This window comes from Garra rufa, chromosome 8 (assembly GCF_049309525.1).
Source record: "Garra rufa chromosome 8, GarRuf1.0, whole genome shotgun sequence".
NCBI classification, from domain to species: domain Eukaryota; kingdom Metazoa; phylum Chordata; class Actinopteri; order Cypriniformes; family Cyprinidae; genus Garra; species Garra rufa.
Genome location: NC_133368.1, coordinates 27607662 through 27631916, shown reverse-complemented (window position 1 = coordinate 27631916; position 24255 = coordinate 27607662). Strand labels below are relative to the sequence as shown.

General features: G+C 36.1%; 1 protein-coding gene across 8 annotated transcripts in view; it reads left to right on the top strand.

The window, feature by feature from the left end:
* stxbp5l (syntaxin binding protein 5L) overlaps positions 1–24255 on the top strand; it is a 215583-nt gene that overhangs the window by 57587 nt on the left and 133741 nt on the right. For all 8 annotated transcript variants that reach the window (XM_073845458.1, XM_073845456.1, XM_073845453.1 and 5 more), the window contains exon 3: positions 20005–20086. In XM_073845458.1, the coding sequence (XP_073701559.1) occupies positions 20005–20086 (82 nt within the window). The remainder of the gene's footprint in view (positions 1–20004; positions 20087–24255) is intronic.

Here is a 24255-nt window from a genome sequence, read left to right as displayed (position 1 = left end):
ATTATTTGGGTAGCACACATATTCTGAAAATGCCTTCAGCAGAATTCAAATTAGCCATTTTAATCTAGATTAATCTAGATTAATTCCAAGATTTAATCTAGATTAATCTAGATTAAAAAAATTAATCTATGCCCACCCCTAGTATATATATATATATATATATATATATATATATATATATATATATACACTGTATATATATTAGGGCTGTCATTTAAAAGTGATTAAAATTTTTAATCAGATTAATCATAATTTTCAGTGGATTAATCAAGATTAATCACTATTTGCAACTACACCTGAATCCTAACCTTTTTTTCTGAAATGCATACCAAAAAATAAATAACAGGACACAGATATAATTTTTCATATTTTCATATTATGTCAGGGCTGGCATCGGGCCTGTTTTAGGCTACTCTTTATTTTTTATATTTTAGACATCTATCAATTACGGTGAAGAAAAACAAATGCCGCGCTGGTGGAAACAACACAAGACTTTCGCTTTTACTTTCGAGACCGGCTCGGATGGCGCAGCTGGAAGAGATCCGTGTTCAATCGCACACAGTAGGCTGAAACTTGCCACAAAGCACCGGCAAAAATAAATAATGAATGTGTCGGGGAAAGAGTAAGGACATATCTGAATTATTTATTAATAAAGTGTATTCTGAGTCAGTGTCGTAAAGATCCTGACTTGCAATCTCCTTTTTGGAGACGCCTTGAGAGAGAAGTTTATCTTTACGGATTACATAATGAACAAGTTTTTGTTTTCGATTTGTTTTATTTCGTTAAGTAATAATTTAAAGCTTTCTATAGATATGTTTATCATGTCTGTTGGGCATGCATTTCGCTTTATTTTTGTTAAGCACTCCTGTTCAAGAACGAGGCAACAGAAAGCGCATTTTTGTTTTCTTTATTTTATAAAAACACTGTAACATTTTTTGATGTATTACTCTTTCCTTTGTGAGCAAAAATGACAGATAATTTTAAATTGCTTCCACTGAAAAAATGTCTTATCTGAAAAAATGTCTTATCTTCCACTCTCTGCACAAACTATGCGCCTAATCGCGCACATTTATCTTTAACGTTTAAACTATACTTGAACTGTTTTATATCTATATATTTTATTTTAGGCAAGTCGTGATGATTTGAGAAGGCAAACTGATCAAACAGACTATGATCAGTCTTTTGCTGGGCGCTGTTCGTTAAAAAAAAACAAAAAACAAAAAAAAACCTTATATTTAACGAACAAAAAATGCTCCAAACCTTTTTTCTAAATTAACTAAATAAATAACGAAACTAAATATAAACACTTTGCCATTGCATACAAAATTGAACTAAGGGGGATTTTTTTTCCCCCGCAATTGCTTTGATATCACTGTGTCAGTCACCGCTCTTTCAAGAATAAACCCAGCATAACTATGCAGATGTAATTCCCAAAACATAAGAAAAACGAAAGTTTCATACAAATTCTGAATGGATTATGGCATGGAAAGTGCAAAGCGCCCTCCCTTTATTATCAATAAAAGCGTCACAAATCTTAGTTTATAGAGATCTCACAAAGTTCCTTACAATCAATAAAGCTTTCTAAACTACACAATGAATCTTTTAATTACATCGCGTCTGCACTTAGTCATGAGATGATTCACGAGCGCGCAAAACGGCAATAAAAACCGATCTGGCGCTTTCAGCGGTCAGTGAATTCTGACAAACTGTTTCTAATTGTTCGAAATCAACACTTCTCAACGCTGCAAAAACACACTGGATTGTTTGCCAGATCTTCAATAGCTTTGCTTTCGTTTGAGGATATATACAGGCCTGGCCCTAACCAATTTGGCGCCCTAGGCAAGATTTCAGGTGGCACCCCGTTGCATCGCAATAACAATTTTGTTAGTTTTAATTTAGTTTCTATTTTGTGAACACATTTCTATTTAGTTTTTATATAGTTTAGTTTCAGTTTTAGTTTTTTGGAGATCAAACAGAGATCACGATTTCCTCGCAATTCTAAACTAAGCAAAATAATGTGAGACAAAATATCAGTTGCTGCAGTCTATTTAAAAGTGTTTAATTCATTTAAATGAATTATTAATAATTTAATACATAATATTTGTATTTAAAATAGAATATATTTAATACACCAATTTATAATATTAAATTTATGAAAAAGTAGTTTGAATGAATAAATGGCTTGCTCACAAAAACATTACTGGATGAATCTGAGTTTTTGAATCAATCTATTCAATGACAAATACATTTTTTTAACAGTTACTTGTTTCCACCTAGTGGCGAAACAATGCAAATGACACAAACGTTATTTGAAGCAATTACTTTCAAAAGTGCTCTATTTTGATGAGATTGCTCTACCATAGACATCAATGTTTATATCCAAACTATGACCTTTAATCAGACTATTGCTGTGATAATATGAATGACTGTATTTGAAAAGACTGTTTGTGAAGCTGTTTTTACATAGACATGATGACTGCTCTCTCTGTCAGCAGCAGTGCAAATACAGATTTGAATGTTAAAGCAACACTAAGTAACTTTTCCCTCAACGCTCCCTCTACAGGTTAGAAGCGGAATTGTCCATTACCGCTGTCGTAAATAATTTAGCCTACCGTCGCGTCACATGCACGTTATTTGTTTGGAGGCTATCCAGGACCGGCTTTGGAAATAACGATGTCCAGTGACAAGGTAGAGTATGTTGTATGACGTTATAAAAGTATGAAAACCTTTTGTGAAGCCTGCCGTAAAAGCAAGTCGCATTTGTAGTCTCATTTGAACTACAAAAGCGCGACCCGACGACCCAAACTTACATAGTGCTGTTATGGCCGATAGAGGGTCGCAAAGCGAATACGAAAGTGCCGTTTCACCCTGTTATGAGTTGATGAACCACTGACACGAGTTCGGAAACATTATTTTAAGGTAAAAACAACTCTTTAGTGTTGACAATTCCGCTTCCAACCTGTAGAGGGAGCGTTGAGGGAAAAGTTACTTAGTGTTGCTTTAAGACTTTTTCAAAGGTTTAATAGACACGGGGAATCGTTGTCATTTAGAAATGAGATCGCTTGGGTGTTTAAATCTCTATCCTTTAAAGATTAATCAGGTCTAGTATATTGGTTTGATCGCTTGTGTTACATAAAAACAATATATAATTTTGCCTTAAACTGATGCAGTAGCCTAGATTTAATGCAGGTGCTGTTGAGGTCGCTGTCTTTATTTTTCCGCCATGTGATGAGAGCGTAATTATTACGAAAACGATTATTTATTTTGGATAATTATCATTTTATTTCAGTTAGTTTTTAATATTTTAATAAAAGTTGTTAGTTTCGTTTTGTTCTATTTTTTTCATTTATTTTGATGTTTTTATTTTATTTCAGTTTACGGAAATGTTTTCTGACCAATAGCCTAGTTTTCCTCTTAGTTTTAGTTTTCGTTTACGAAAATAACATTGTTGACATCATCTTTACCGTAACATCACCTCTGTCTTTGTCGCGTTTTTCCTCCTCTTCTTTTCTTTTTTTCCTCTGCTGGGCACCAGACAGTTTGGGACGTTTTGACATGTTGAGCTTGTTGACCCATCAAAAAACGAGGGGGGGGGGGGGTCTTAGGTCTTAGGCAAGTAGGCTATGTTATTATTATTACTACTTAGTAGTCTTTGCTATGCAGTTAAATTAATGTGGGCTTATTCTTTTCTGAACTCATAATACCAACTAGTTTTAAGAATAGTGGAAGTTACACTTTTTTTCTTCCTCCATTTCTGGTGCCCCCTGGATGTACGGCGCCCTTAGCATTTGCCTATACTGCCTATGCCACTGGCCGGCCCTGGGTATATACAGTTGCAATCAAAATTATTCAACCCCCTTGATCAGCAAGACATTTTGCTGCAGAGAACACAATTTTGTGAAAACAATTCAACAAAGGCATCAGTACACTATTAGAGAAAGTTTATTCATACACATTTGAGTAATTTTGAGAATGTAAGTTGATGACTAATGAAAGAAAATTAAATTGGCTCTAAATGTTCATGTTCAAAATTATTCAACCCCTGTTCAACATTGCTGTTTTTTAGTCAGTTATTTTTATGGTGGGGAACAAAATTGTCTTAAAACACAATAAAGCCTTTAGAAACACTATTTAAAAACAGAATGAGCTTGAGCTGTTACACATACATACAGTTAGTACATGCATGTGCTGAAGTTGAGTAGCAAATATGGTAAAGTCAACAGAGCTCTCACAAAAGCTATAGAGAAGAAATAGTTTTATTATATTATAAAGTCTAAGGCTGTATGAAGATTTTCAAGACATTTAAAAGTTCCTAGAGACACAGCTGGCAGCATTATTCTTTAGTTTAAAGTGTGTTGTACCAGAAAACCTTTGAGGGTGTTGAACAAAAAAACACAATATCATAAAATGTTTGATCAGAGCAACTGAGAAAAACCTGCAAAGTACAGCCAAAGACTTGCAAGATGACCCAACGAAAGGAGGAAAAACATTTCAATGTTTTGAAATGTTGTGGCATCTTGCCGAATACCATTCTTGACCAAGAAGAACAAAAAGACCGACTTGAACATCCTAAAATTAATCTGGATAGACCTGTGGAGTTCTGGAAGAATGTTTTATGGAGTGATCTGACCAAACTGGAACTTTTTGGACCCATGGATCAGCGGTATGTCTGGTGCAAAAAAGGCAAAACTTGTAAGCAGAAGAACACTATCTCCATCGTCAAACATTGAGGTGGATCAGTCCTGTTATGGGGTTGTTTTACTTTAGCAGGAAGTGGAAAACATGACTGTATGAAAGACATCCTGGATTCTTTGAAGTATCAGGACATTTTGACAAGAATTGTGATGCCTTTGGTGCAAAGACCGAAGATGATGATCAATGCACTTTCCTGCAGGACAGTCATCCCAAAGTAAACATCCAAATCTACTTAAGCTTGGTTCAGGGATCAGTCACAGAATGTTCTTGAGTGGCCTGTTCAGTCTCCAGATTTAATTCTCATTGAAAATATTTAGTTGAATTTGAAGAAAGCAGTAGCAATGTGAAACTAAATATTATCAGTGGTCTAAAAGCTTTTTCAGGCGAGGAATGGGCCAAGATTGCAGTAGAGAGGTGACAGAAGCTTCTAAACACTTCCAAGCAGTGTTTATCGCTAGTTTTAAAGAATAAAAGATTCTGCACCAGATTTTACTTTTGGGGGTTGAATAATTTTGAACATGAACATTTAGAGCCAATTTAATTTTCTTTCATTAGTCATCAACTTACATTCTCAAAATTATTCAAATGTGTATGAATAAACTTTCTCTAATAGTGTACTGATGCCTTTGTTGAATTGTTTTCACAAAATTTTGCTCTCTGCAGCAAAATGTCTTGCAGATCAAGGGGGTTGAATAATTTTGATTGCAACTGTAGCACCGTCTACCCCAGTAGAACCGGGCCTAAGCTTGGCTAACCACTCCAGTTGCAGAGGGGCTGTCGCCCATGCTTGTACTTGTTAACTGTACCATCATCATTCTTTTTATATTTGAATCCGTCCAAAGGCTCACCTTGCTCCATCTCACCTCTAGCTCCCCAACCACTTTCCTGACAAATAATTCGTCACACTGCGCATGCGTGTATATATATATATATATATATATATATACACACACACACACACACACACACACACACACACACAGGTGCATCTCAATAAATTAGAATGTCATGGAAAAGTTCATTTATTTCAGTAATTCAACTCAAGTTGTGAAACTTGTGTATTAAATAAATTCAACGCACACAGACTGAAGTAGTTTAAGTCTTTGGTTCTTTTAATTGTGATGATTTGGCTCACATTTAACAAAAACCCACCATTTCACTATTTTAACAAATTAAAATATGGTGGCATGCCATATTTGCCATATCAGCTAATCAACTCAAAATATCTGCAAAGGTTCAAAATGGTCTCTCAGTTTGGTTCAGTAGGCTATACAATCATGGGGAAGACTGCTGATCTGACAGTTGTCCAGAAGACAATCATTGACAGGAGGGTAAGCCACAAACATTCATTGCCAAAGACGCTGGCTGTTCACAGAGTGCTGTATCCAAGCATGTTAACAGAAAGTTGAGTGGAAGGAAAAAGTGTGGAAGAAAAAGATGCACAACCAACCGAGGGAACCACAGCCTTGAGTCACTGCACCCGTTTATAAAGAAATTTGAGAGCACTTCATGCTTCCTTCTGCTGGCCAACTTTTTAAAGATGCTGATTTTATTTTCCAGCAGTATTTGACATCTGCACCAAAGGTTGGTTAAATGACCATGGTGTTAGTGTGCTTGACTGGCCAGAAAACTCACCAGACCTGAATCTGTTTGTCAAGAGGAAAATGAGAAACAAGAGACCAAAAAATGCAGATGAGCTGAAGGCCACTGTCAAAGAAACCTGGGCTTCCATACCACCTCAGCAGTGCCACAGACTGATCACCTCCATGCCACACTGAATTGAAGCAGTAATTAAAGCAAAAAGAATATTGAAAAGTATTGAGTACATATACAGCAAATGAACAAACTTTCCAGAAGGCCAACAATTTATTAAAAATGTTTTTTATTGGTCTTATGAAGTATTCTAATTTGTTGAGATAGTGAATTGGTGTTTTTTTGTTAAATGTGAGCCAAATTATCACAAAAATCAAAGAACCCCAAAGACTTAAACTACTTCAATCTATGTGCATTGAATTTATATAATACACAAGTTTCAGGATTTGAGCTGAAATACTGAAATAAATGAACTTTTCCATGACATTCTAATTCATTAATTAGCAGTATTAATTACATTGTTATTCTAATATTTCACCTACCTAACCGGAAATTATAAGAACAAACATGAATGTTGTTAAGATTCTTGCTTTTGAAATCCTGCTTCATTTTTTTTGCACTCTTCTTCTTGATTTGTTTTAGCTTTTGGCAGTCTAATTAAGTACTCCAAATGTTTTTCCTGGTTTGACCGATTAGTGCAACCCAAAACATGACAATAAATGACCTTTTTTTAGCAGCAATAAGCAGCAAAATTTGCAAGTTTTGTTCGATTCAGTGGCATTGTTTACATTCAGTGCCACCAATATGAACGATTGATGACGCGTCGTGAAAACACTCTATACAAATGTTTATCAAATGTTGTAATGTGATTTATATCAGAACTAGTTATTTTGTTTCAAGTCTTTAATCTTTTTATTGAAGATTTTAAATACAACAAATAGCGAAAATATTGGATTTCACATTGTGCAGTTTTTTTTCTTCAGTCAATGAGCACAGCAAATTGACATGACACTGCAAACGACAGTTATTCTCCAGTGTAGGTGTTTTCATTGACTCTTTTGTACATGTTTGGAAAGAGGGCAACAGAATGCCTTTTTTTAACATGCTCTAGCATACTGAGGCTGACAAGCCAATAATAATTTGCTCAAGGGTTATTGATTGCTCTTGGACACCCCTCCCCCTCATTACCTCCATCTCTCTTCATCGTGTGACTTTCATTGGCTTGTCCCCTTAAGCACAATCATCCTGCCTTTATTTGATCTCGTCCTCATTAAATGAAGCGTAGTGAACAAACACTGCTATTTACCGCCCCGCCAGGCACCGGCTCCCCAAAAACAGACGGCCCAGGGCAGACGAGAGACAGATATAATGCAAGGAAGAGTAGTAGAGAGGGAAGGAGTGAGAGACAGAGGTTTTTTTTTATCTCTACTGTAATCATGGTGATCGATTTGGTCTTTAATTTGTCACCCCAATGCAGCTGCCTGACTGTCCGTTGTCACGGGAACAAGCCATTCTGCCCCTTAGGGTAATTAAGATGGTACAGGACGAAACATGCCGGAAAACAGAAGATGGTCAAAACAAGAGAAGTATTATGGGAAAATAGAACAAAATGAGCTAAAACACAGAGTTGATGTACACGACAGAACAAACTCAAGACCTGAAAAAGTGCTGAAGGAAATCACACATGCTGTGAAAGTTACAAAGAGTGTTTTCCAAAATTATAATGATGAACAGACTTTTTACATTTTCTGAGGAAAATGATGCTGGTGCAAACTTGACTCCGTAAAGTTCTGGGCTGGTTGCAAAGGAGTTTCTAAGTGCTTGTTAGAGTCTTTTAGGTTGGATCCCAGGTGGTTACTTAAAGTGGTAATTCAACAGGGTAAATTGTATGTAAAATTTATTTTAAAAGAAACAAAACATTTTAGAATTTTTTTTAACTATGGGGGCACCATTATTTTGATGACGTGTCTGCACTCGGTATGCAACTGGTGCTACCTGTTGCTATTTTTACCACAACTCGAAAAATAAAATACTGATACGATGAGCACGTTGTGTGGCTTTTGGTTGTAATTTTCAATAGAAGGGCAACAAGAGAAGTGATGTAATTCTTCACTGCTTTCCTAGTGATAAGAAAAGGAGTAAAGAATGGGAAGATACCTGTGGACAAATAAAACTTGCCAAAGACCTGGGTCTTTGTTCTCTCCAGTTTAGCCCTGATGTCTTTGAGGCTTTTAGTAACAGCTACTGAAAGAGCATACAAACGGCAGAGACAAGAAACGCTAGATGCCACCCTGGCAGGATATAAACATGTCGACGCTTGTCATGGCGCCGCAGTCACTGACGGAGTTTATCAACTTGGATTTCACTTGATATCCAGGGCATTTAAACTGGGGGAAAAAATGGTATGGCATTTGGTTTAAGCCTATGCTTACATTCATCACCACCTGTAAGCGCATTCAGTAGCTGAGGTCATCTTATCAATATTTTATATTCCGAATTGTTGTGGTAAAAATAGTAACAGGTAGCGGCAGGAATTCACCGAGTGCAAGCATTTCACATAATTGATAGTCCAAAGTCCAAAATATGTATAAAACGATGCGGATTTAAAAAAAAAAAAAAATCTTTCACTGGTTTTCTACTACATATTTCAGTAAGAGACATCATTTACGTTAACATCATTCCCACCTCTGTCCAGTTGGTGGCGAGTGTGCTCAGTGTGGCAGCAGAGCATGGGACCTAGAACAAAAATTAATGTTTTGCTATGCGTTTGATTTCGCACAGACGAGTACCCAGTTTACCCACATTAAAGAGCGCCAAAACGGTATTTATTCCTTAAATGTTCTAATAAAAAGGACAGAATTTGAATTCTAAGACTTTTCATATTAGTAACAAGTAACAAAGCACAGAGCTTAGCCTATTGCAATTTACTGGATAGGGGGCACACTATGTACTGTTTATTCATAAACTGAAAACTGCATAGACCAAAATTGGTATTTAAGAATAGATATTGGTTCAAAAAAATGAGAATCTATTAAAAGTATATTTTTTTTTATCCAGCCCTAGCATTTTTAGTTTATTTGAACAAAAAGCAGTAAAACAGTTACATTTTCATTTTCAAATATTACAATTTAAAACAACTGTTTTCTGTTTTATTATTTTTGTATTATTAGTTTAATTCTGTGATTTTCAAAGCTGAATTTTTAATGTCACATGAGCCTTCAGAAATCATTCTGATTTTGTGCTCAAGAAACATTTCTTCTTATGATCATTAGGATTTCTTATTTCTTATGATCTTGAAAAGTTAAAAAGTGCAGTGTTTATTTCAAATTTGTTAAAAAAAATTTTTATAAAAAAGGTCTGTATTTTCACCTTTGATCAATTTAGTGCATCCTCTTTGAATAAAAGTATTCATTTCTTAAAAAAAAAAAAAAAAATCAGAAAAATAATCTTACTGACCTCAAACTTTTAAACGGTAATGTAGTAATATTTTGGCTAGAAACATAATATTTTCATTCCTATGTGACTGGTCTCTCTTGGGTCCCTCCTTGTAACTTCATGAGATTTTATTCACCCATTTTGTTGTTTATGAGGCAAAAAATATTATTGCTTAGATGTGATGTGCACAACACATCAACCTGCATGTTTTGAGGCATTATTCACATCTATAGCACAGGATGAGTTACAGTAAGCATGTTAAAATTATAGTAACAATAACAGTGATACTTGCTGTAGCAGGCACCCCTAGTAAAAGTCACACAGAATAATAGAACAAGCCTCAGACATACTGCATAATCAGCATAGACCTGCTATATCTGTCAATCATGTGCATTAGAGAATGCTAAATAAAAAAAAATCTAACAATAGAGAAGAGCATGCCTATCTCAGATAACTGGCAGTCATCATGGGCCGCCGTATGCAAATTGCCTCTCGCCCTTTATTCTAATTGTCAGCCGTTCAGTGTGAAAGGGACGATAAAATGTCACCCTGCAAAAATGCAATAGCAGACCAATCGAATGTGTCGCCCTGGGTCAGCAGTCCTGTCTGGGCAAGAAAGAGCTTTTTTCCCCACTGATACTGGAACAGCTGGAGGATCTTCTATCAATAACCGGCTGCCGGCTTTCTCCGTTCTGTAACGAACACCTGTGTCCTCCTATTGTCTATATTATTAAAGACCTACATAAGCTGTGCTCCGTCAGGGTCACATGTCTGCAGTCGCACTCTCTTGGCAGCGTCCTCGCCGTCTGGCAGATGTGTGCGGCGCAGCCGGAAGGGCTTTAGCTTAGGATGAGGTCATTTGTCAGAGCAGGTTTGAGTGCGGGCGTTAACACCTGGATCCTCTGGCTCGGCAGAATGTGCGCAGCCTAATGAGGGATCATAATTAAAAGCGATAGCCAGGACGTCGCTAGGCCCGGCTCTGTGCTGCCAACTTGAATCGGCAGAAATACGCAGGAAATGACACAGTCCAGAAAAATCATGTTACCTGCTGACATTTCGTAAGCCGAATGCCTCAACTCTCTGAGATCATCATAGTCCCTCATGTCCCGTTCGTTGAACGTTATTTAAAAAGACCTTTAGTTAGGGATCTGGCGTGAGGAACATGCCCAGGGTGCCAACATCCTCATCTGCGCAATTATTCTTACCCAGCGAATTACAATGAAAGGCTTATGTTAAAAGTGAAAAACATTTAAAGAATCAGGCTGACAGCTTCCCACACACCCTCATTTCCACTCTGCCCTTGAGCCTCTGAGTCTGGATACCAAACCGTATGTCCTTGAGTTAAAAACATCACCCCTCGCTGAATAATTCACAGCGTTGTGAAAAGAAGATAGGAGAAAGATTGCTTATTCTCAATCAATTAATCAGAGTGGATTTACTGGAGGTCGGCTAGCAGTATCTGCATGAGTATTAATGTTTTACATGCGAGGTCGATAGACTCAGATATGCTGATGTTAGACCATTTCACATGTGCAAAACTTGAATATTTATGATTGTAGCTCTTTTTAAAGGTCCCATATTGTACACATTTCTGGAGGTTTATTTTAGTTGTTGATGTCCTTAAGAATATATATTCGCAGTATAAGTGCCAAAATCCATCTCAATATATTTTTACAGCTCCTTTTTTAGGAGCTCTGTCAAAAACAGGTCGATTTTGGCCCATCTAATTAATATTCATGAGCCTGTCTTCTGATTGGCCTGTTGTTTTCTGAGTGACGCACAGCCAGGCCAACCACAGTTAACTACGGTCATGTATGCTTTAGTCGAGCCCAGAGCCATAGAGAGAGCCTAGCCTGCTGATACTCAACAAGATATTTCAGAATGATCATTAATGTTTTTTCTTTTTCAAACACCGAATGCAGTAAGCTACATAACTTTCACAATGCGCGCTGATTCTGGAAAATTACGGGAACGAGCGCTGTGTGAACCAAAGCCAGAACCATAAAAGCAGTGTTGTAGTGATGATGCACGTTACCATGCGACTCTTCACAACGAAAAAATACGTGCAAAGTGGAATGAAGCGGCGATCGGGCAGAGCCAGCTCCTCACTATCAGCACTGAAGCACAGTTTGTTCAGGTTAGTTTCAGTTTAGTGAAACGTACGCGTTGCATTACATCTCACATCCAAACGTCACATGTCTTTATGGGTTGTGTGTAAAGCACGCACAGATTCCGGAAAACAACTGTGAATGAACCAAATCAAACAACTCCGGAACAAATCATGGGACACATTATCTGTGTATTTACCGGAATCGCTGTGTGAAAGAGGCTGAAGTTGACGTGCCAGTGGTCTCTTATAGTCACGTTGTTCTGAAGCCTGTGCAATGATGTAGTTTCGACATCTATCGACTGAACAGGGTTTTCTCGACTTGTTTTCGTGTTGTTGTTGCTTAGCAATGTTATGGACACAATATTGTCTGGGTTTGACAAAAGTAGGGTGGGACGTGATTGGTGCTCGGGGTGGTGACTGAAGGCGGTGACTGAGTAGATCGGACGTCACATCTTTGCGGAAGTCACAGCGGCTTGTAAAAATGAACAGCTACTTTAAGCAGGCTGTGTGCAGTTTACTGTGGATTGACTGTTTTGAAACTCATATGGTAGTTACATAGCCCCTAGACTTCAGTTATCATGAAAAAAGCCAGGAAATTTCGATTTTGACAATATGGGACCTTTAAATGCTTGTTGCTGCAGTAATCTCTTGACTATCTCTGACTTGTGACTTTGAATGCACTCAGAGTAATCAATTCTTAGAGTACATATCCATTCAAAAGTTTAAGGTTGGTGAGAGTTAATGTTTTTGAAAAAAAAAAAATGTTTTACTCCAGTCTTCAGTGTCACACGAACCTTCAGAAATCTAAAATGCTTTTGATGGTTAAGAAACATTTCTTGTCATTATTAGTGTTGAAAACATCTGTGCTGCTTAATAGGAACCCCTTGTATGGCTTAATATCTGAAATACTGTATGTGGTAGAAAAGCCATGAAAGATTTATTCTATTTTATTCAACTAAAAGCCTTGAAGGCATCAGGGCTGAATTGGAGAGAACAAAGACGCAGGTCTTTAGCAAGATTTATTTATCCACAGGCATCTTCCCATTCTTTTCACCTCTTCTTATCACTAGGAAAGCAGTGAAGACTTATTGAAAATTACTACCAAAAGCTACACAACGTGGTATTATTATTTTATTGTGTTGCGTTAAAAATAGCAAAAGGTATCCCCCATCGTCCAAAATATGTATAAAAATTATGTGGATTTTTTAAATAACGTAAATCTTTTTTGGGATTTCTACTACTGTTTCAGTGAGACACAGCATTTACGGTATACTAAGCCATACAAGTCTTAATACCAGGGTTCTCTTCAAGATTTAGATGGAATTCATTATAGCTTTTTTTCAGGATTCTTATAGAAATATAGAATATAGAGTTATAGAATAGAATTATAGAATAGAAATTGAACAGAAATAGAACTGAATTTATTTGAAATAGTTTTTTTTGCAACCATTTAAAAGTCTTCACTGTCAGTTAATTAAAACTTAATTTCTTTAAGAAAAGACCCCTTTGAATGGTAGTCAGTGTACTACTTCCACCATCTTGTCTTTTGACCTATAGTGCACTAATAACTACAAAATGTGCTCAAGTGCTGGTAAATAATTTTGACTGAATCACAGGGAACAATTTCTTTATATTTACAGCACTTAAAGCTGAAAAGAGATGCCCATCTTACTGTTCTGTGCATTTTTTTATAAGTTGTTGTTTTATAAGTTGGTCTCATGGAAAAGAAAAAATTTGACTACTTGCTCATTGTAGAATCTCAGCTGTGTCATCCGGGTGTTGTTTGGTTACTGTATCATGGATATTGAGTGTGAAAGCATTGAGGCCTGCCCATTCAGATACTAGGTCAGTCCAGATTTGCCCTTAAAAAAACCCTGTTACCAATAATCAGTACAAACTAATAAACACTTGAATTGATTTATCTTTGAGTGCGGTTGTCAGATTGGACAAACAAACACTGCTGAGTGAGCCATATACCAGTGGATCCATTTTATTTGTATGATATAGATAAGATTTCAAATCACCTGAGGAGAACAATGGTAATTGTTTTTTATATTTCCCATTTTGCTATTTTATAGATGGAACAATGAGATAAGAAACAATATGGAAGGAGATAGGAAATGACTCTGATAGAAGGAAACCAAATGCATTTGTGCATTCAGATACAGACACACAAACACTCCCGCAGCACAAACAAAAGAGCAAAGCGCTAGCAACTCCAAAGCCAAGGAAGGCATGAAATAATCAAATCAAATGTATACCCTAAATGCCATGTTAGTCACTTTAGCCAAAAGCATAAATGTAAGTGATTAACATATTCATGTGCCATGGTATTTACTAAGGTCATTTTTAGAATACTACAGTATTCTCATGGTAACTATAGTGATTTGTTTGTTTAATTTAAGACACAAGATGCACATGCAGGTGCACACATGCATGCACAACCATATGAGAGAAGTCAGCAAGGTAAAATTTGCATAATATCACCATTATGGTGTGTTAATTTACAATAATCATCTTTCCCATGATGACTATATTAGTGTCGAGTTGAGATATCACATGTCAACACCTACACACACACACACACACACACACACACACACACACACACACACACCCTATGGGTTTTCTCTTCTGCATGTCTAATTGATTTCAAAAGGTAACAGGGCTCATATCTGTTTATATAACAGAAAAAAAAAGTTTGAGTAAAAGAAGCTGAGTATACTTTCTATTTGTAGAATTCAAGCTGTTTCACATATATGAAAATGATTTTTGGCAGCCTAATCCTGACCCTTCACATAATCCTACGTCAATCCAAACATGTCACAGCTAATAAAATAATCCTGAGGAAAGTTTTGTGACTCAGAGATTGCTTCTTCATTGCTCAGGAGTTCTCAGTTAATGTTCATTTAAATAAAAATCTAATATGACTCATATATTTCGACTAACATTCTCTAGAAGAGATAAAATAGTCAAAGATGAGACAAATGTTGACATGAAAGGGATTTTTGGCTGTAAAATGAACGTGAATAGCATATCTTAGATAATTTAGTCTTTTAATGTTTGAGTTCATATTGAGGTTTCTGACTTTGATTGCAGATTTTATCATGGCAAATCTAAACATAGGTTGGGAATTTGTTGAGATGTCTTCTGAAACTCTGACACATGAAACATTTCTAGAGCCTTTTTCTCAGGATGCTTAAGCAAAAATTAATTTAAAAAAGGCTTGCATAGTATCTTCTATATTTTAAGCAATGATGAAGTGAATACATAAAGCAATGATGAATTGAAGAACATGATTCTGAATTTTGATTTTGCAGTGCTTTCGTTGGTGTTTTGATTGATTGTTTGAGCACTGACTGACTGCATCCTTCTCACAAACACCAGAGAAATGTCACCAGACACAATCAGACTCACAGTGACTGTCATAAAGCCTCTTTCTCACAGACTCACAGACATTCACACATTTGACTGGGGGATACCCGCTGAAAACAGCTTGCTCCATAATTTAGCATGGCTACAGTAACGCCAGTGTTTTAATTAGCAACATTGGAAAGAGATGTTTGCAGAAAAGAAAGAAAACAAATGAAATGCGCTTTGCTTCTCTCTAGCGATGTCTTTTTTCCCTGTAAGGTTTAATGAGAGAACAGTTTAGACAGATTCTCTCCCTCTCTGCAAACCATCTTGCATGCAATTATTCCGTCAATAATTCTACCCCTTTTGACTGATTCATTTCTCTTGCTGTGAATGCTGGCGAAATTGTCATATTGTTCATAAACATAATTTTCTCTGTATATCAGCCGAGGAAGTCTGTAGCTCTGTAGAAAATCTAACAATGCGTTTTTATCACTGTGAATGGGTCCTCAGTACAGTTGTGTGATGATTGTGATGAGAATTTTCTGTATAAATCATATTGTATATAGAGGAAAATATAATTGTATAAAAATGAGAAATGCACATGAGAAAGGTGCTTTAAAAGGTTCTTCAAGCGATGCCATAGAAGAACCATTTTTGGTTTCACAAAGAACCATTCAGTCAAAGGTTCTTTAAAGAACCATCTTTCTTACCTTTCTATAATCTGAAGAACCTTCTTTTGCCACAAAGAAGCTTTTGTGAAACAGAAAGGTTCTTCAGATGTTTTAGGTTCGTTATGGAACCATTTAGACAAAAAAGGCTCTTCTATGGCATCGTGAAGCACCTTTATTTTTAAGAGTGTAGCATATTGAGCACAAAACTTTTAGTTTCAATAAATGAAGCAGAGACAGAGATTTTTAATGTGTGCAGGTGAAGCTGAGAACAGTGAAACTAATGTAGAAAAATATGACAGACTAATTAAAGTTGAAAAATGAAGGGAAAATCTATAGATGAGAGTGTATAAATTGCGTAAATCCAGCATGAGTCATGAAACGTCACCTTACATGTGTGCGTGTTTGTTGCTTTTATGACATAGACACTATTAGATTTCAACTCTTCCGTTCAATCTCTCTCTCCTACTCAATCTGAGTCACCACTTCAAACCTGCTGAAGTCTCTCTCTCTTTCTCTGACTCATCTCTCTCTTTCACCTCATGCCTAACTGACACTCTAGGTTTCACCTCTGCTCCTCCATCCCGTCTTTTAAGGGTCTGAGTCACCAGTCTTTCTATTCAACATCTCCTAACTCCATCTTTCTCATTTTCCTCTATCGATCATGTATCTTTCTTTTCAGCCTTGTTTCACAATGGAAACATCAATCTAACAATCTGTTCACCACCAAAAAATCTCTCCGTGGTCGTTTTGAACCTCGTAAAGCCTTGGCTCTAGGTAAAGAAATAGACCTTCAAAACACTGAAGTTCTGTCATCATTTACCCTCCTGTGTTTCCAAACCTGTATGACTTTATTTTTCTTCTTTAGTACACCAGAAAAGTTTAGGAGTATATATAGCAGTATATTTTTGTGTTTTCTATACAATACATTTACACAATGCATTAAGAGCCGGGAGTGAAAACTTTTTCAGATTCTGTGAGGTGTATGTAAACGTTTGACTTCAACTGTAGCTAGATAAATAAATACAGTAAATAAATAAATACAATCATAATTGATTGTGTTGATGATGATGAGGCCCTAGAAATATGTGCATCAAGTATAATACAGTATGGTTAAAAACTAAACATACATTTTAAATTGAATATATTAGAAGTAGGTAAGCTCCTAGTAAGTAAGCTGATAAAAAAATGATGGAAGTCATAAATAAAAGCTAACAGACAGATACGTTGATATTAATGTTAATACATTGCATTAAATGCAAGGTTTTCATTACAAATACAGCCAAATCATTAAAAATCTACATCTGTCAAATACATAAATATAACAAAGGCTTCAAAAAAAAAAAGGTTAAAAATACTTGATGGAGCACAGGAAAAAAACTCTAAAGTAGTGTTTTACAGAGGCTGTGTAGCTGTGTTGAGCCTGTGGTTTATCTGCGAGTGGATGTTCATCTTATTAGCAAGCCATTTGTGCAGTCGATATATAAAGCACATGGTTTAATCTGGACAAATCTGTGCATTGGTCTGTATGTGTTCAGTGGTGATTTCCATCCCAGGCACTCTTGATTCCTAAACATGTGGGTTGAACGCCCATGTTTGTCAACACAATTTAACTAAGCGCAATTAAGAGCCAATCAAGCATGCAGAACAATTATACCTACAGTATGACCGATCCCCCTCAAAACACATGCACTCACTCACACACACACTTGCCTTTTCTGAGCGTCCATCATCAATAACCATGGTCGTTGTAAAATCACTCAATGTTTTATTATTTATTGTAGGGGTTTATTCTAGAACGTTCTCTCTTTTTTCTTCAGTGTGCAGTTTGAACTTTTGATTGCGTGATCAGGTGAGCAGCAGCCAGGACAGACAGGCAAATAAAAGTTTAGGGTTGACTGTTTGCTCTGTTGTGTTTAATGGGCTTGGGATCCTGTTGTTTAAAGCTGCTGTATAGCATGCATAAAATGACCCTGCTACCTGACAGATATCACTGAAATTTATTAGATGGTCCTGAGAAATCACACCTGTCTCTGTGACAGCCCTAAAAAAAAACCAAAAAAAAAAAAAACGGAGCAAATCTGAACCCACGCATGATACCCCAAAAAAAACCAGAAGGCGTATCACTGCCTGTCAATCATTTTGCATGTTCAGGTACATTGACATGTCTCTGGACAAGGGTGTTTTAAAAAGAGTTTGTACGGTTGAAAAGAAGTTAGTATTGTAAAATGTGTATACGCTGCCAGGATTTTAGCCTGGGAGTTTTTAGATCGAAAACAAGGATCATACAACATTTACATTTATGCTTTTGGCAAGCATTTATTTTAATATAATTTCATTAAAGCTTGTTAACTGTAAGCCTGTTTGTTGTCACCAAGACTGTATCTGTGCATTTATATTTGTGACCCTGGACCACAAAACCAGTCTTAAGTTGCACGGGTATATTTGTAGCAATAGCCAAAAATACACAGATTTTTCTTTTATGCCAAAAATCATTAGGATATTAGGTAAAGATCATGTTCCATGAAGATATTTTGTAAACTTCCTAACGCTTATTTTTTTATTAGTAATATGCATTACTATTAACTCCATGTGGACACCTTTAAAGGCGATTTTCTCAGCATTTAGATTTTGCTACCTCAGATTGCCAGATTTTCAAATAGTTTTTCGGCCAAATATTGTTCTTAAAAAAAACATACATTAATGGAAATCTTATTCAGCTTTCAGATGATGTATTAATCTCAGTTAAAAAAAAAAAAAACCCTTCTGACTGGTTTTGTGGTCCAGGGTCACATTTACCTTGTGAGTTATAATATATATACTGTACACTATTGTTCAAAAGTTTGGCCTCGGTAAGATTAAAAACAATATTTAAGCGAGTTTCTTATGCTCACCAAGTATAGATTTATATCTGGATTTATCTGACAAAAATACAATAAAAACAGTAATATTGTAAAATATACAGTCAAGCCCGAAATTATTCATACCCCTGGCAAATTCTGACTTAAAGTTACTTTTATTCAACCAGCAAGTTTTTTTTTTGACCAGAAATGGCACAGGCTTCTCCTAAAAGATAATAAGACGATGTACAAGAGGCATGAATAATTTTGGACATGCCACTTTTTGTTCAAATGTAAATAAAAGCTGAGAAATATTTTTTTTCCACAATGATGCCTCTTGTACATCGTCTTATTATCTTTTGGGAGAAGCCTGTGTCATATACGGTCAAAAAAAACAAACAAAAAAACTTGCTGGTTGAATAAAAGTAACTTTAAGTCAGAATTTGCCAGGGGTATGAATAATTTCGGGCTTGACTGTATATATATTTTTTTATTTCAAATAACACTTTTCTATTTGAATATATTTTAAAATTTAATTTATTTGTGTGATGGCAATGCTGAATTTTCACCAGCCATTACTGCAGTCTCTAATGTCACATAATCCATCAAAAATAATTTTAATATGCTAATTTAGTGCTCAAGAAGCATTTCTTATTATTTTCAATGTTGAGAACAGTTTATTGTTGTGGAAACTGTCATACATTTGTATTTCAGGATTCTTATAAAGTATATACACTATATAGGTGGATATTGATATAAACCACTTCTATATGTGGTGTGAACGATTCTGGATGAGTTTGACCTTGTTTCTGTCATGAAAGCCTTTCCTCCTTTGTTATTAACCTGTATTTTACTGTCTTTTGAAGTGATCGGACACAGCTGTGTGTACACACGTTTAGATAAGAGGAGAGACAAATGATGGCACCATGCTCTTCCTTTTCCCACTGTCTTGTGATTGATCGCTATGTGTGTGTGTTTGTGGACAGTTGAGATAAATCATTAAGCACATTCCTACAGAAAGATCTGCTTAAAACAGTGTAAAGAGCTGATTTCGGAGTCAAAGATGTTAATGTGTGATTCCATTAGCCTCTCTCTTTCTTTTTTCTGTCACACACACAACAAACTAGGTTTGAGTTTTTTTTTAGAGCATTCAAACGTCATGCATAGTCCTTCAGACAGTTTTTACTTGGGTCTGTTTAATCCATTTTTTATTGCTGTATGGAAAGTGTTGAAAGTTCAACCTTGAAGCATTAAAGTTTCATTGTAAATGACTGTCCTCTATTCCTTAACTCTTGGATGCCATCAGTCTGGGACGGCCAGGAGTGGACTGTCATTGCCAGCATGAGAGTGGGGCGGCAGTTCTCCAACTGCAGTTTCTCATCAACGAGGTACCAAACACCCACACTTGCAGGCACACATATATTACAGCACATTCTCATGTACGCAGCATATGTAGAAAGCACGTAGGAGGGCAGAGTGCATATGTGTGTGTTTTAATCTGTATTTTAGGATAGACGGCTTTTGTGTGTAAATGCACGCTCAGCTCTGCAGAGGAATACGTTTAGGTCAAGAGCCGCCTTTCCTCTCAGCCCTGTGGTGTTAATGCAGTCAGTCATTACTTCCCATCAGACGTGTCAAGTGCTGAATGTTTCTCAGCCTCTCTGTCTTGCTCTTATGCACACGCGCCGCATCATCTCATGAATAACGAGAAGTTAGTGCGCTAACAAAAGAGGGAAAGTGGGAGAGTTGCCATGGTGGCCATTTTGGATTACAGCAATTTAGGTACGCTCTCCACTATCTCCATCTATTTCTGTCTCCTTTCCATCAGCCCATATAAACACACCTGAAGTCAATAGAAAATGGCCTTTGCGAGCCATTTTACTTTGGTAATGGGATGTTTTTCAGAGTGAAGAAGAATATTCAGCGAGAAAACATTTAGGGCAGGTTTTTCATCCGTCGGGAATTCGTTGGTTGGTGAAAAGTGGAGCCAGACCTGAATCTGAGTTGTGGAGATGATGAAATCTTTGCCTCAGGAATCAGGCCAGATTTATTTGAGCTTCTTACCTGCTGAGAACTGACATGATAGTGAAGATGTGCAGGTTAAAGGTCAAGTTCACTCTACAGCATCCCAAAGTGTTTAATTTTTTATTAAATTAATATTAGCAAACATTACCTAATTGTGTACTGTTAACTAGTGATGAGACTTCAAAAAAGTACCTAAAATAGTAGCTTAAAATGATACATAAATAGGCATTTGGCTATTGCTTAAACAGATAGTTCACCTAAAAATTTTAATTCTGTCATTAATTACTCACCTTCATGTTGTTCCAAAGCGTAAGACATATGTTCATCTTCGGAACACAAATTAAGATATTCTTGATGAAATCCGAGAGCTTTCTGAGCCTGCATAGACATCAACACAACACAACAAGTTTGCACTTTCAGAATACAGTTTAAATGCAGCTTCAAGGGACTCTAAATTATCCCAGCCGAGGAAGAAGCTTATCTAGCAAAACAATCTGTTAATTTCTAAAAAATGTACAATTTGTATACTTTTTAACCTCAAATGCTTGACTTGTCTAGATCTGTGTGAACTCTGCGTATTCCGGTTCATGTCAACTTTAAAGTTGTCCTACATCACTGTTTTACCTTTTTTTGTAAAGGGGACGTTTGACCCTCCTTGCACGCTCACTTTGTAAACACTGGGTTGGTACTTCTGCAGCGATGTACGGCGATTTTGAAGTTGGAGGAGAAAATGAGATGGGAGTTTTTTGACATACCCTAACTGGATTGACCCGGAATGCACAGAGCTAGACAAGATGAGCATTTGTGATTAAAAAGTATAGAAATTGTATTTTTTTTTTTTTTTAGAAAATAACCGATTGTTTCGCTAGATAAGACCCTTCTTTCTCAGCTGGGATCGTTTAGAGCCCTTTAAAGCTGCATTTTGGAAGTTCAAACTTGCATTGAAGTTTCTTTATGACTGAAGAAAGAAAGACACGAACATCTTGGATGACAAGGGGGTGAGTAAATTATCTGTACATTTTTGTTTTGGAAGTGAGCTTCTCCTTGAACAACAGAATTATTTAGATTTTTGGGTGAAAAATTTTATATCACTTTGCCTAGGTGATGATTCAGCTGAAAAGGAGAGTTGTTTCAGATAAAGAGAACATGCATTTTGATTAAAAATGGCAAAGACAAACATTTGTTTTTTCTTCGGAATATCATGCTCTGATGAATTGTTCACAATAAGCCGCAGATGTTATACCAGACCCTGAAAATCAGCTCATTTAGTGAGACATGTGACTGTAGGAATTGATTGGACAAATATTGTGCACACACACTGTTGACATTTTATCCTGAGGTGCATTATTCAGATATTACACTTCAGGGGTTCAGTTTTCATTCATATTGATTTATTAACAACACTGAATTATTGCTGTAAATAACATTCTTCATCACAAGGGATGGTCCCTCACTAACCAGATGGTTACATTCATACAAATACAGTGCATCCCACACCAGTCCCACACCAGTCATAGTGGATTGCAACACTAATTTCATTAGCGTTCTACTGTAATTTCATTTTCACAACCTTCCTCCATCTTAAAGTGTATATAAAATGAAAATAACCCTATTTACTCTTTTAAATGCATGTCCCTGGTCTAATTGTGAGTGTGATCCATTGTTGCGTGATAAATCAAAGAAAAAATGTGTTTGTCTTGTAACTTTATGTTCTTATGGAACAAATTTCCTTTTCTACTGTGGTATTTATATACTTTTATGATATATACTATATCAGTTTTAGTAATTTTATATGCTTTATTAATTTTTAAATATTTATATTTAGCTTTATTTCAGTTATAGTTTTAGAAATTTTAGTACTTACTCTTGTATGTAATTTAATCTCATATTCATTTCATTTCATTTTGGTGTGCAACACTCACTTTTTACCATCTAACCCAGTCAGACTCTACTTTTATTTTCTTGTTGAATAGCTCATTTCACTTGGAAAATATCACGTTACGGAATTATAATGGGTCGCGAATGGGAATTCACATTGACTTCGACACGGCGCAACTAAAATTCCCTCTTGGCATCTGTTTTTCTCTGCTGTTGTCCTTTGGTGTGCTGGTGCAATCTGTGTTTACCTAAACACCATTTCCATGGAAACACAGTTGTCAGTCACCTGACTGATGGATCTGGATTCAATGCACTGAGAAAGAAAGAAGATGGAGACACAACCACAAAGTCATGAAGAAGATAAACTGTTTATAGACTTCCTGCTGGCCTATGATCACCCTCAAATTAGGCAGTGATTTGAAAAAACAAGTTCAGATTAATACTGACATGTTCTCATCCACAACACAAAATGTCACACATTTTTCCAAGTTTGTCCTGTATTATTTGCTTTGTGAACACTGCGGCCAGCATTTGAAAATAAAATTAGATACAGGCTTCAAGATTATATAGGGCAAAATTATACAGGGCTTGCATATAAAATAGGTCAGAAAGACCTTTGTCATCCTGACAGTGCACGGTGGAAAGGAGATTATTCACACTCTCACACTTTTGAACACTTTCATCACTTTTTGCTCTCTCCCCTCGTTCTATCCTCCATTAACCATGAACACCATTCTGAGTCTTGTAATACATAGAGCACAGCATTACTTGTGGCAATTCTCTCTCTTCAGACTGTTTCAGTCTCTATCCAAGGAGACTTTAATATCATGAAATATGCATGAAATGCATGAGAAAACAGCAAAGTTGTACCGACTGAAACATATCGATGTGACAGAATAAATTAAGGTTGATCATTTCCTAGCAACTATATGAGTAAATTCTTATTTTATTTGTGACCTGGAAGATGCATGGCATACTGTATAATTTTTTCCTATCATAGAAAGTGAGTTTTAGGACATTGAAGTGGAAACAAAAACACATTTTAAACTTTACATACAAGCAATTCAATTCCAAGAGTGTTATTATGTACATAGTATATAAAATGGTTGATTTTAGGTCAAAAATAGAAAACTAACTTACATGAAGAAGCACAGTGGCTTATGCTATGAGCTGTGCTGCTGATGACTGAAATAAAAAACACCAGTTTAAGTGTCACAAATTGTTAACGAATATCGATATTGATGTGAACTTACTGTTGAAGTCAAAAGTTTACATCCCCCTTTCAGAATCTGCAAAATGTTAATTAATTTTTCAAAATATGAAGGATCATTCAAAATGCATGTTATTGTTTATTTAATACTGACCTGAGCAAGATAATCACATAAAAAACATGTTTACATATCAGAACAGTCCACAACAGATAATAATAGTTGAATTTATAAAGTTTACATACATGATTCTTAATACTTTATAATTCTGTTGTTACCTGAATGATCCACATTTGTTGAGTGATAGTTGTTTATGAGTGCCTTGTTTGTCCTGAACAGTTAAACTGTCTGCTTTTCTTCAGAGAAATCCTTCAGGTCCCACAAATTTTTTGGTTTCCAGCATTTATGTGTATTTGAACCCTATTCAATGATGACTGTATGATTTT